Source organism: Sturnus vulgaris, chromosome 2 (assembly GCF_052056855.1).
Source record: "Sturnus vulgaris isolate bStuVul1 chromosome 2, bStuVul1.hap1, whole genome shotgun sequence".
NCBI classification, from domain to species: Eukaryota; Metazoa; Chordata; class Aves; order Passeriformes; family Sturnidae; genus Sturnus; species Sturnus vulgaris.
The window spans coordinates 89,801,362-89,813,610 of record NC_142244.1 but is presented as its reverse complement, the minus strand read 5'-3'; the positions used below and the strand labels follow the sequence as shown (position 1 = coordinate 89,813,610).

Below are 12,249 nucleotides of genomic sequence, written 5' to 3'. Positions count from 1 at the left end.
ACAAAGGTGTTTTCTGCCTTTCATTTCACCCTGCTCATGATCACAGTGCTCTATGTCCTTCTCTCCCAGTAACTGCATCTGCCCGAAGAGGGCTGTGTCAGCTTCACTGCACCGACCATCTGAGTGACACTGACAAACTCGGGTAGACAAGCTCAGTGGAAGCAATGGTTTGGAGGCTACTGTGCTCCATTTTGGACCAAAGGAAGGAAAGCTCTCCCGAGAGCTTCCTCCTCCAGCAGCCGGGACAACTTCCCATGCCTCATGCTGCAGGAAGGTGTAATGCAATCCAGAAGGGATGTGGGCTGGGTGGGAGGGCTTCAGCATGCCTCTATATTTAACGAAAAAAAGGTGGCGAGTTTAGCATGATACAAATACAGAAGGTTGACATGTGCACTAACTGAAAGAGACAAATTAGAGAGGAAATCAAAAAAGAGTATGTCCACTTGGCAGGAGAGAAGAGGCCAGGGATGAGCACGATTTTCAGCAGGCATGCCAGAGCTGGAAGTGTGTTTTGAATTCAATGCCACAGCTCCCTTGAGAGTGCTGTCCAGATCATATTTTTGTGTCCAGAACCTGAACAGCAGGTGCTATTTTAATTAAAACCAAATACAAGAGAGACTCCTGTCACTTCCCAAGTCCAGAATAAAGTGAATCAGAATAGACTCAAGTTACACACAGCTCAGTAGGGGAAACAAAATGATCCCTGCACTGATTCTGGCATGAAAACCAACATCTTCCAACCAAATTCAACAACAAACTGTGCTCCGTCCTCTCCAAGCAGGAGGAAATACATGCAGGCTGTCAATCCACATGGAACCACCGACAGAGTACTCATGCTATAAAAGATGTTGCAGGGCTCTTAAAGGATGAAATTAATTTGGGAACATTGTAAAACTAAAGGCTGAACAAATGAGGAAGTGGACATGTGTACCTACTTACCAAGTTTCACTTCTGCATTCTCTGTTAACAACACATTTTGCCCTTTGATATCCCTGTGAATCACATGATGGGCATGGAGATGTGCCAACCCCTGCATAAAGGAGAAGAGAGGAAGGAGAGAATGTTCAGAGTTAGGCTCAGCAACAGATGACCCATACCCAGCAGCCCCAAAGGTCACAGCCCTGGGCCTCGACCTCTTGCAGCTGGGTGCAATGGGATCTGCAGCACACCACCCACACAGCTTTTGGTGATGGAGCAGAGACACAGGCCTCAGCTTATGCACACACAGTACCTAAACACAGCCCAACATCTGCACTGTGCAAACACCTCCCAGCTGTCCTGTGAAGAAAGTTCAGCTCCCACAAAGTCTCACTGCAATTACATTCTAAATGACATCAGTGTAGATGTATGCCACTGACTTCTGACGTGCACAGGGTTACACAGAATTTAGCAGGGAAGGGAGGTGGAAGGAGAAAGGAGGCAGCATCCACATGTATATATGCACCCCTGAGAAGGAGCTGGGGGTGATGGACTGACAGTCATGTTTGAGGGCAAGGGAGGACAGATGACAAAGGCATGCTGTACTGCAAAACTGCAGTTCTCTAGCCTCTATAAACATGAAGCCAGATAATTGTACCTCACGAAAAAAATGCAAAGGGGGGAAAAAAAAAGCATACGCATTATACTTTCCAAAGGAAACAAAACCTCCTGGCATACGGAGCTTTTTGTTGAGACAGCACCTGGATACATGCCCCAAAGCATTAGCCATGTGGAGGGAGGGCTGAGAAAGACATATGTTGCATTTTACTCTCTAATGTAATTGGGAGAACAACAGGCAACCCTCTCAGCAACTGTCTGTATTTTGGGCTCTCCTCAGTTTTCTGCTTGGAAAATTGTAGTCTCCAGTGGGATCATCTTGCCTGTTCGTGTTGCCCTCATAGTCATTTAATGTTTTGAGAAAAATAAAGAACTAGAACCTTTACAGCTGCAAGAGGTTAAGAGAATAGTGGTTGCTGTAGAGAAGTATTTCTTAACACATGTTCTTCATTAACTGATCATTTACCAGTTTCCTACATAACCATTGGGCTGTTTTCCTTTTTTAAAACAGTTAATGAGTGTGACATAGAAACACCATCCACAGCTTCTCTTCCACACGTCACAAGCAAATCAAGTGAACAGCTGATGTCACTGAGACCCTTCACTGATTGCTAATGCTAAGTGTGGTCTAATTTTTCACAGGAATGAAGGCTTTTCCACAGCTTCACACAGGATATTTTTTAAAGCTTTCTGCTACTCTGACCTAGCCAGAGAGATAATCGTCTGTTCTCTCCAGAGTGTTATTAAACCTTACTGAAAAAACACATTTGAGGTTGCAAAGGGCGGGGAGGAGACAGAAGGGCACGTCTCCACTTTCCTGCAGTTCCCAGACCTTTCCAACCACACAAGGATCCACTGGGTCGACCTTCACCTGAGTCTCCACCTACACCAATCTTTGGCACTTTAGCTCCTTTTAACTTTGTATTACATGACCTCTCTCCTCCACCTCTGACAAATCTCTGTGTTGAATCAGGGTTTGAAACATCTCATTGCAATTTGAGTTTAGCACTCCTTTTTTCCAGATATTCCAGTTCCTGATGGTCAGTAATTAATGCTCCTTTTGCAAATCTCTCATTGGAATGAGAAAATCGTTTTCCCTAACTCTTTTCTGAGGTAAATAATTTTTTCATCTTCTCAGCAAGTGTTTGACTACTTTATCTAAGGAGAACCTAGCATGAATGCAACATAGCATGGAACACCTCCAAGCCCACATATCTCTCAATCCAAGGATAAGATAGTCCTGAAAGATAGTTTTCCTCATATTAAAGCATGCTAACCATTTGTTTTGAAATTCAAGTCCTTCCTTATAAACACCTTAAAATGTGCCAGTCAAACCAGAAGCTGGACTCTCCTCTAGCATTTGAAATTAGAGCAAGAGACCAGAACTATGTGTCTTCCTCCATCCTCATCTTAAAAATTGCCAAGGCAGAATAAATGTGTAACACAGACAACAGCAGCATTGATTTATGCAAGAGCCAGTGCTCATTTCCTTTAACATAAAGCCCTTCAGAACTTAATTTATGACTAAGCAATTGAACAAACATACTGTGTAGTGGTATGGGTAGGAGGCAATTTGTTTTACAAAGAAGCACGAGGAAAAACCATCCCAGATTTACTTAGTGAAGCAAAACAAATGCCAATTCAAAAAGCACTTAAACTGTACCAACTGGAAATTAAATATTAAGAGTAATTAGTTAAAGTTTCAATTTTAGAACAACTGGTATGCTGCAACCCTCTTCCTGAAAATCTTCTGCAGTGCCACCTGCGAGCACAGCACAGGACACAGCCACACGTGACAGAGCTGCTTGCTCTAGACAGACTGCAGGGATAGCACTAGATGAGAGCACAGCACAGCACAGCACAGAAGTTGTGATTGCTGGCCTGAGCCAACAGCTCTTCCACCATGGACTTGATTAGGAGGAGAAAAAGGCAGCTGCAAGCATATTTAGAAAAGCCTGTTCTGTATGCTACTGTACTACAACTCTGTTTCAGCCTCAGGTCTACAGCTTCTGCAGTAGGTAAGGTCACTGGCTCCTCTATTGGCTTCTCATGACTAGAAATTGCAATTTTCTGCAAGGCTTCTGCTACAATGCAGTACAACTCACACCAAGTTAAATGATGTGGAGCAGACATCTATCTACTCCTACGCACTCTCCAAGTGATGACATGGCTAATGGGATTGATCAGAAACAGCTTCTTACAGAACCTCAAGCTAGGCTACATCTCTGTAAGACTGTTTCTGTGTGGGGCAAACTATTTTCCTTACCCGGAGAATCTCTCTGGAGATATATGCTATCCAGTCTTCTTTCAGGGTATTCCCTTTTGTGTTCTTCACAAGGTCTGTGATAGAGCCAGCTCCACAAAACTCCATAACAAGCTGCAAAACAAATAGCAGTGTACAACCAACATTAAACACAGATCTCAGCTGTTTAATAAAGCAAAATAATCAGGTTACAGCATTGATTTGGGAAGCTCTTATGAAGCAGAGAATATATTTTACATCTCTGTCTGGAAAATGGATTCAACCAAAAATCTTCAATGTGTGTCAGACATATATGGAATATGTCTCACATTAGTTACCATATTTTCAAGGACTGATTTAATCATTGTAATTTAATGCTGGGAATCTGGATTTGCTCAGCTATGCAAAATGTATTAGCAGTAAGAGCACATCCAATGCTGAAGGAATCAACCTGATCACATCATTGCAACACTTCTTATCCTTTAACTTCCATTTATTTACGGAAGAACAGGCACCCTGCCATTTCAACCCCAAACTTCAGTCCTCTAGGGGGGGTAGATGAGGTGGGATAAAAAAATGTACAATCTCAAGTGCAGCTTTCTTTTTACAGTCACATATTCTTACAGCTCAGCTGTCTTGTTCCTATGAAACATGTTACTATCCATCTGGGAAACAGGGGGGGAAAAGTTACTTAAAGAACAAATCACTGCTTATAGCAAATCCTGGTTCACACATCCCCTTAAGGATATGTGATTAGCCTCTGTGATTCACTTATCTAGCAGTTCAGGCAAGCACCAAACTCCTTTAGTTTGTCTTCCCATAAAGTGGTATTTCTCTAATCATCAATCTATATCCAATAGGGAAAGACATAGGAACATGTTTGAAAAACATCTGCTTACCCACAGTTGGTCATCATGTCCTGGAGGACTTTTCTTAATGAAAGCACCATAATAAGTTGCAATATTTCTATGATGAGAATATTTCTTAAGCATATTAATCTCCAGTTTGATTTCTTCTTCTTCATCCTTTGGAAAAAAATAAAACAAACCCCCATATGTTTAATATACCACATGCATTATTGATTTATTCTTCACCTTCACACAAGTAGATTTTTTCCAAACTTCAATTTATACCAACATCATGTTCAGTAAACCCCTCTGATGTTCATGCCATCAAAATCCTGTCTATTGAGATGGTCTAAAACAAGTCTTTCCCAAGTTTTCAGGAGCACAAAAAAAACAAATAAAAGATGCAATGGATTTGATCCAGTGATGGAACATGACCTCATCTGTTTCAGAAGCCCTATGCTTTTAATACCTTTAGCGAATCCACAGCTGGCAGGCTGGGAATTTATGACAGAGAAGTATTATTTCCACGTTCCTCATTTTTTCTCCTTTAATTTTGGAAATTTCAACCAGTTGTATTTAAATGCCAGACAGTGGCTTTGTGAAACCCACTGCCAAAGCAGGTTCCCATCTTGGTCCCAGCATGGGACTAGCACAGGAAAACAGAGGTGGAGATCAGGAATTCCCCTTATTGCAAGAAAAAGGCATTTGCCTCGTGCACAAGCTTCCTTCTCCTCCTCCATCTGCCTCTGTGGAGGAAGAGCAAGTGCATCAGGAAGAACGGGCAAGGAGCCCAGGCAGTAAACAGGATGCTGAGACACAAAGGCAGAGGAAGGATTTCCCCTGGCTCCCCCCTCTTCAACAAGGTGCCAAGCAAAGAGCAGCTCAGGTGAAGGGAGGTCATCCCTGCCAAGAGCTGAAATGGGTAACATAATGAAACCACTCCTTAAAACACCCACAACCTGCTTTTGAAGTGATAGTAGGACATGTTGCATGGAAGGATCCACACATGCTTTGAGGTGTTGTCTGAGCAGGCAGCCAGCAGATACAGAAGGAGCAGACACCAACCCACCCCTAACTCTCTCTTCCCATACTTAGACAACAGGAGGCTTCTTCAAGCACCTATCAAGGCAACAAATTAAAAGGCAGATGGATATCCTCTTCTGCTCCACAATTTTATATCCATAGATATCCAAGCAGAAAAACATCTACCTTAAACTGATTTCAGGAAGAACCCAAAACTTCTTCTCCCTACAGTTGCTGGCTGATGGGAATGGTAGCATATATTCTGATTATCCTGTGATGTCAAAGCTGATTATATGATAAAATTTTAAGCCTTAAACTTGCTTGCAATTTGTACCACACTAGCAATCAAATATCCTATTCATGACATAGGCAGATGTTAATACTAGCTACATGTTAACTGTTTATACACACTGGTAGAGACTTGAATTAAAGACACCACTCTGTAACAAAGCTAACAATTATTTCAAATACTCTAACAGTGGGATGCAATGCTTACTCGTAAATTATTATGACACAATTCCCAAAATGCATCGGGGATAAACTATTCTTATATCTTCTCAGAATGCCTCTTTGAACTAAAATACTGTGTATTTCTGGAACACTGAACAAAATAGTAAAAGAATCTTGTAAATCAAAGTTCCTAGTGAACAGCAGCCCTGGGAGAAAGCGTTGTCAGAAAAGCTTTTTGAGCCAAAAGCTAACTTGGTGCTTCCTCAGCTGCTTCTGTTGTCCTTGCTGTTGAATGATTTTTTTATTTATTCCGACTATATGCAAAATGAAAAAAAAAAAAAAAAAAAAAAAGAGAGGAGGAATACATGCTTATATTACACCAAACCTCTGAACTGTGCATTTAGGCAAAAAAAATTGAACAGGAGCATTGTTAAACTTGATGCTTTGGGACTTAATTGCTGGTACGTTAATATGTATAATTGGATTCATCTGCTATTTTGAACTGACTTTTTAGATAAAAATTACTTCCTACCCTCAGCACATGAACACAATAGATTTTACAATACAATGGGCAGGATGTCCTAAAGGTTGTTTGTGTTTATTTATTGTAATAGCAGCCAAAATGACAATACTTAAACAGGATCTATTTCTGAAAAATAAAATAATAAAAATCCCAGCCCCCTCTCCCCCAAAATAAAAAATCCTGAAGAACAAACAACAGAAAAGGCACACAGAGAACCAGCAGACTGTCTGTGTCACAGCACCTGCTCAAAGGCCTGCAGCAGAATCTCCCTGCAGCAATATTTCCCTAAATATCTCCCTGAACTACAACTAACAATTGTCTTACATTCACATTTCAGCCGCCTTTGAGCACTTGTCCACAACACAAATAGCACCTCACCTACAAGTGCAATCCAGTACAAATCCAGTCTACAATAATAAATGGATTCAGTAATTTTTGCCAGGCTTTGGAAGACTCCACTTACTTAGCGTGGATCGATAACTCCCTGGCAATGAATCCTGAAGACTTTGTGGCGACAGGAACTATTATGAGGATTAATCAGCACAGAAAAGGCTGAAGCATCAGTGTGGTACAGCAATTGCTGGAAGACTTTAAAAAAAGGAAATTAAAAAAAACAAGTTGGCCAGACCAAAACTGTTCTGTTCCAGATTCAGGAGCTTTTTTTTTTTCCAGGGAACAGGTCATTTCATCCCAATGTAGACATCTGAAAGAGGCCAAACAATGTGCACCCTACCGATGTTTACTTCTCCTCACTAACACAAAAGGAGGGTGAGGTCATTAGCCAAGATGTAGACACCAATCTTGCAGATGTCTTGCATCAAGGTGGGATGAATCCCACCCAAAAATCCGGATAAAGCCATTTCTGCACAGATCTCCTTATGGACACACGTGCCTTAAGGAGGGTAGGCTGCAGCCTGCAGCAGTGACACCCCTGAGGAGACCAAGGTGTTTCAGCAGCTGTCCTGGGATTTGGACATGTGAGCCAGCCTCAGAGAAGGAACGTCTGTCACCTCCTGCATGCACTGCACCACCACTAACAGTCCCTCCATTTGCAGAGGCAAGGGTATCACAAAAGCAGAAAATTAAAACTGATTGAGGCAAGAGACTGTCATTCTCATGAAGTAATACAAAAGTACATCCTTTTTTCTTGAAGGAGAGAGGCAGCTGGTGAGCCCTTCCTAGTGATTTTATGCAGCTGGCATCAATTACCACTTTAAGCCATTATCTATGAATACAAACTCCCATTGAAACCCTCTTTGTCTTCCCTCTGATCGAGCTGGTGGAAGTGTTTTATACTTATACATTCACTGTCTGTTTGTGACAGCACGTCTGATTACCAGTAATTTTTGCAGTAAGCTATACTTTTGCAAAACCCACGTGGTTAAATCAAGCTTGGAGCAGCCTTCCTTTCCCTTTTCATGTGTTTCCCTTCAGAGACTAAATGGACGTGCCAGCATCCCTAGGGGTTTCTAACTGCAACACTCTTTTACCAGAATAATCTTGCCTGTAAGATTAAAACCTGCACACGACTCCCACACAGAAATCCACCTATGTACATTCAGTTAATTTCTAACCATTTGAATTAGCACACTAAAAATAAACCCAGGTGTGTTACCTCTCAGCAGCACCTGATCAGCCTGCTTACTGCTCCACCACAAAGTTCAACCTCCCTTATTCTTCCATTCATCAATGCACATTAAATATCAGTGTGGGTTTTTCTGCATGCAGACAGCAAATCAATGACTTGTTTTTATTACCTCAGCATTTACAAAATTGTGATGATTTAAGTAAGTAGCTGAAGATTTAAGTATCTTACCATGGTTGCCATTGGAGAAACTAGCAGTCAAAAAATGCTACTAGTGCAGATCCATGTAAGGAAGATTATCAGCTGTTTTCCAAAGGTAACACACCACCCCCTGCATCATTACTGAATGAAAATGCTGCTTATTTACACAAATTTTTAGAAGATAAGAAATTCTGTAACACTTTGCTGGACATTTTTGAGGGATGGAAGAGAACTAAGCTCTGGAAGTGTCAGAATTAGGGAGGATATAACCAAAGGAAAAAAAAAAAAGCACTTCAAGTCTGTCCCTAAACATCATTGTCTACATGCCTCAGGAGATCAAGCACAACAGTCCTAACCTGTTCCAGCACTAAAACTGGTATGAGACCCCTATGAGAAAGTCTCTCTGAGAAACACACCTAGAGGAGTAAGGGAGAAATAACACTGCTTCCCAAGCTCTACAGCATAATGAGATTATTTCAGGAGCTGAATTTCAAAATTTAAAAAACCCCAAACCTCTTCAAGGTAGAGCAAAGACATATCTCAGGGCATGTAAGTGGTGACTTTCCATCCAAACTCCCCCACCTGCAAGATCTGTCTGACCACTGCTCTTGGCTGAATATTTATTCTGACAGCTCAAAGAAGAGAAACTCGGGACTATTTCCAAAGGTTTTATTTACCCTAATAAGATGAGGGGAAATGTGAATAAGAAAACACAATCCAGCAAGACGATGTTCTGTGATAAAGGAGAGAGAAAGTTTACTTATCCTACCAGATGATTTATACACTGCTCTAAATCTAAAGTGTGGAGCAGAATACAAATTGCTCCCTTCAGTAACTTTGCTTTCTGATTTAAGAAATATGACAAATCTCTGCTCTCCCCACACAAATGGCATCCAGTTATTTTAAGCTACAGTCAAGGGGTTTTTAGAATTAACATTACTACCGAACAGTGGAAAGTCAAACACCAGCAAAATGGGATGGAGTGAGGGAAGCCTTCAAATCCCCTTTCCTTTGCTTTCCCAGTACTCAAAGCTCACAAAGCTTTGCCTGCCTATACCCATGGAGCTGCCCTGCCTGGAGAATGGCAGCTGGCAATACTCTGCCCGGGGTTTCAGAGTTCCTGAGCTCCAGTGGTAGCTTCTGGAATTTTGGAATCTTGAGATCACGGCAGAGTTGGGATCTGTGTAAAGCAGCAGGCAGCAGCCTCAGCCCAGCACTGGGAGTGAAAAGGCACTGCTAACCCATGGACCCTCAGAGCAGTGGAGAGGAAACCAGTTTGCCTTCACAGGCATGAAAATGATAAAAACTTTCCCTTTCTTTTATCATCTACCCCTGACACACTAATTGAAGAAAAACAGAACTCCAAAAGAAACTCCATTTATTTTCCTTTCTGTTTCCTCTCACTTTTCATTTCTGCCTTCCACCCACATTAAAAAAAAAAAAAAAAAAAAAAAAAAAAAAAACTCCTAAAAGACACTAAAACCACAAAAAAATCTTCCTGGATAAATCAAATCACAACACCAACTTTTGCAAACCACCATTCTTCTTGAGTGTCACAACCTCTCTCCTCTTTGCACCTCAGACGTGGCCAGCATCCATTTGGAGCAGAATCTGTCCAGGACAGAGAAAGTCTGAATAGAGCCTAGCACAATAGGTGACCTTTTCTGCTGCTGGAATCCATAATATATACACTCGTTAATAAAGTTCTCACACACGAGGGAGATGTTTTGGCAAGGAAAGCTGGGGCAGTATTGCACAGAGCACAGTACTTGAACTGGGAGCTGTGGCACTGCCTCCAAGCCAGGAAGGAGGCTGTAATTTCAGGAGGAACCAAACCACAAGAGAAACGATACTCCGAGTGGGTAAGTCCTGGCCAGCGACTGCCAAGGTAGGAAGTCTGTATAAAGCAGAGCAGCTTGCAGTGCATAGAGTGCAACGTGGAAAAACGTGATCCTCTCCAACAACCACAACGAAGTGTTGGGATTGGGAATACAACATAAAATAGTTCGTAAGAAAAAGTATCAAATACAGGCTTCTTGGGAGGGAAAAGTCTAAACTGTTTTAAATATAACACTTTAATCAAGAGGTGCAATAAACATTTAACAAGTCCTTATACAATCCCTCCTAAATCTTAACTTTCTTATTACATCCCATCCTTCTTGAGAGCCTTTTATATGCCTTTGAGCTTTGTCACCTCAAGCTAAAGATCTCATGTAAGTTTATTTCCCATCTGTCTCTCTCCTGTTTTACCTTCTCACTGCCAGCATTCTCTGTGCCTATTTCACTTCACACACAAGATCTCTTTTCCACGGATCCCTTACACCACATACTCTTCCCACCTTGGTATCAGCAGGTGCTGCCTGATTTCTCTGCACTGTCCTTCAAGTTCTTCCCAAACACAGACTTTTCTAAGGCCTTCAGACTGTGCCCTCTTAAGAAAGACATCCATCATGCCACACACTCGGTGACACTGACAGAGAACCAGCAAGCAGTGGCATGGGTGGTGAGCATCCCCCACCACTGCTGGAAGGGTGCCTTAGCCTCTGCCCCTGTCCACACGCACGGCCCATGCAGAGACAGGCCTTCATGGGCTTTACCATTTGGGAGCTTTCTGGAAACCAGGCATCCTGTCACTGTGAGCTGCCCACCAGCCTGCGAGCTGCTGCCGCTGGCGGCACAGAGCCACGCTGCCAGGAACAGCAAAGCAGCAATGCTGCTCAGGCACGGTAATTGCAGAAGACGGCTGTGAAGCTTTCTGAAGGGTCAAAAAAACCTTACTTTTGTGAGGACTGGCTGGCAGAACAGTGCTGTCCTTATAACCACATTCAGTTACCTTCAGTGGCAACATTTCATCAAGCAGGTGAGAAACACTTCCGAACACACACAAAACAGAAGCTGCTTTGTCTCCCCTTGGCACAACACCCTCCCTGCTGCACGCTACAGGCACTGTTTGAAGCAAGAAAGCAAATGAGCCAAGCTGTTCAGGACAGTGGCATCGCTGAGGCTGCAGCCATAAAGCATCAGTTAAACTAGCTGGACAAAGGCATGAGGAAGGACTAGCTCCTAAGCAGGGTCCCAGCGCTCCCCAAGGAGCTGTGTAGCACCATTGTGCAGGAGCAGGAGATGGAATCACGTGCAGGCAGGAAGGAGCCAAAAACCACGTGAAGACAATACTTGTCTGTTGTCTCCCCCCAAAACCACCTCCTCTGCCAGTCACTTCGACAACACTATTTTCTTTCTTGCCTGATGTGCCTTCAGTGCCTTCGCTGGTCACTGAATGAGCTGCTCTGAAGGCGCAGAAACCACACCAGTGCTGACCTCCTTCAGTAAAATCCCGGGATGCCATAGGCTTTTCCAAAGACAACCAAGAGAGAAACCTCCTAAGGGCAAATCCCTTCAGCTATTTCCAAGGCTAATTCCTTGATCCTAGTCATGATTACTGAAAAGAGTTTCCTGCTCAGATTGCATGTTTGTCCCAGCTATACAATTCAACTGTCCATCCTCATCAAGCCTAAATTACTTACAAGTTACACAACAAGCTAGCTTTGTACTGACATCTTCCGAGCTCTCATAAAAGAGGGAAGGACTAGTCCCCTACTTTCATTGCTATTATTTACACTAAAAATGCTGTTGCTATACAATCTCTACATCCATTCTTAGGTTTCTTGTGATCAAAACAAGCCCTTCCTAGCAGATATTAAAATTAAGTCTGTGTGTGAAAGAAAGAAATCTCCTTTATGCAAAGCTCCGAGCTCAGATAATTAGAGGAGTTGTAGACACTGCAGAGAAAACAGGCTGATGCACAATGCCAAAATGTTGCACGGCTTTTCTACTTCCAATC

General features: G+C 42.5%; 1 protein-coding gene across 4 annotated transcripts in view; it reads right to left on the bottom strand.

Annotated features, from left to right (window-relative positions):
- MAP4K4 (mitogen-activated protein kinase kinase kinase kinase 4) overlaps window positions 1–12,249 on the bottom strand; it is a 163,740-nt gene that overhangs the window by 53,180 nt on the left and 98,311 nt on the right. For all 4 annotated transcript variants that reach the window (XM_014893092.2, XM_014893150.2, XM_014893159.2 and 1 more), the window contains exons 4-6: window positions 4,678–4,803; window positions 3,803–3,913; window positions 940–1,030 (exon numbers count right to left, since the gene is read on the bottom strand). In XM_014893092.2, the coding sequence (XP_014748578.2) occupies window positions 940–1,030; window positions 3,803–3,913; window positions 4,678–4,803 (328 nt within the window). The remainder of the gene's footprint in view (window positions 1–939; window positions 1,031–3,802; window positions 3,914–4,677; window positions 4,804–12,249) is intronic.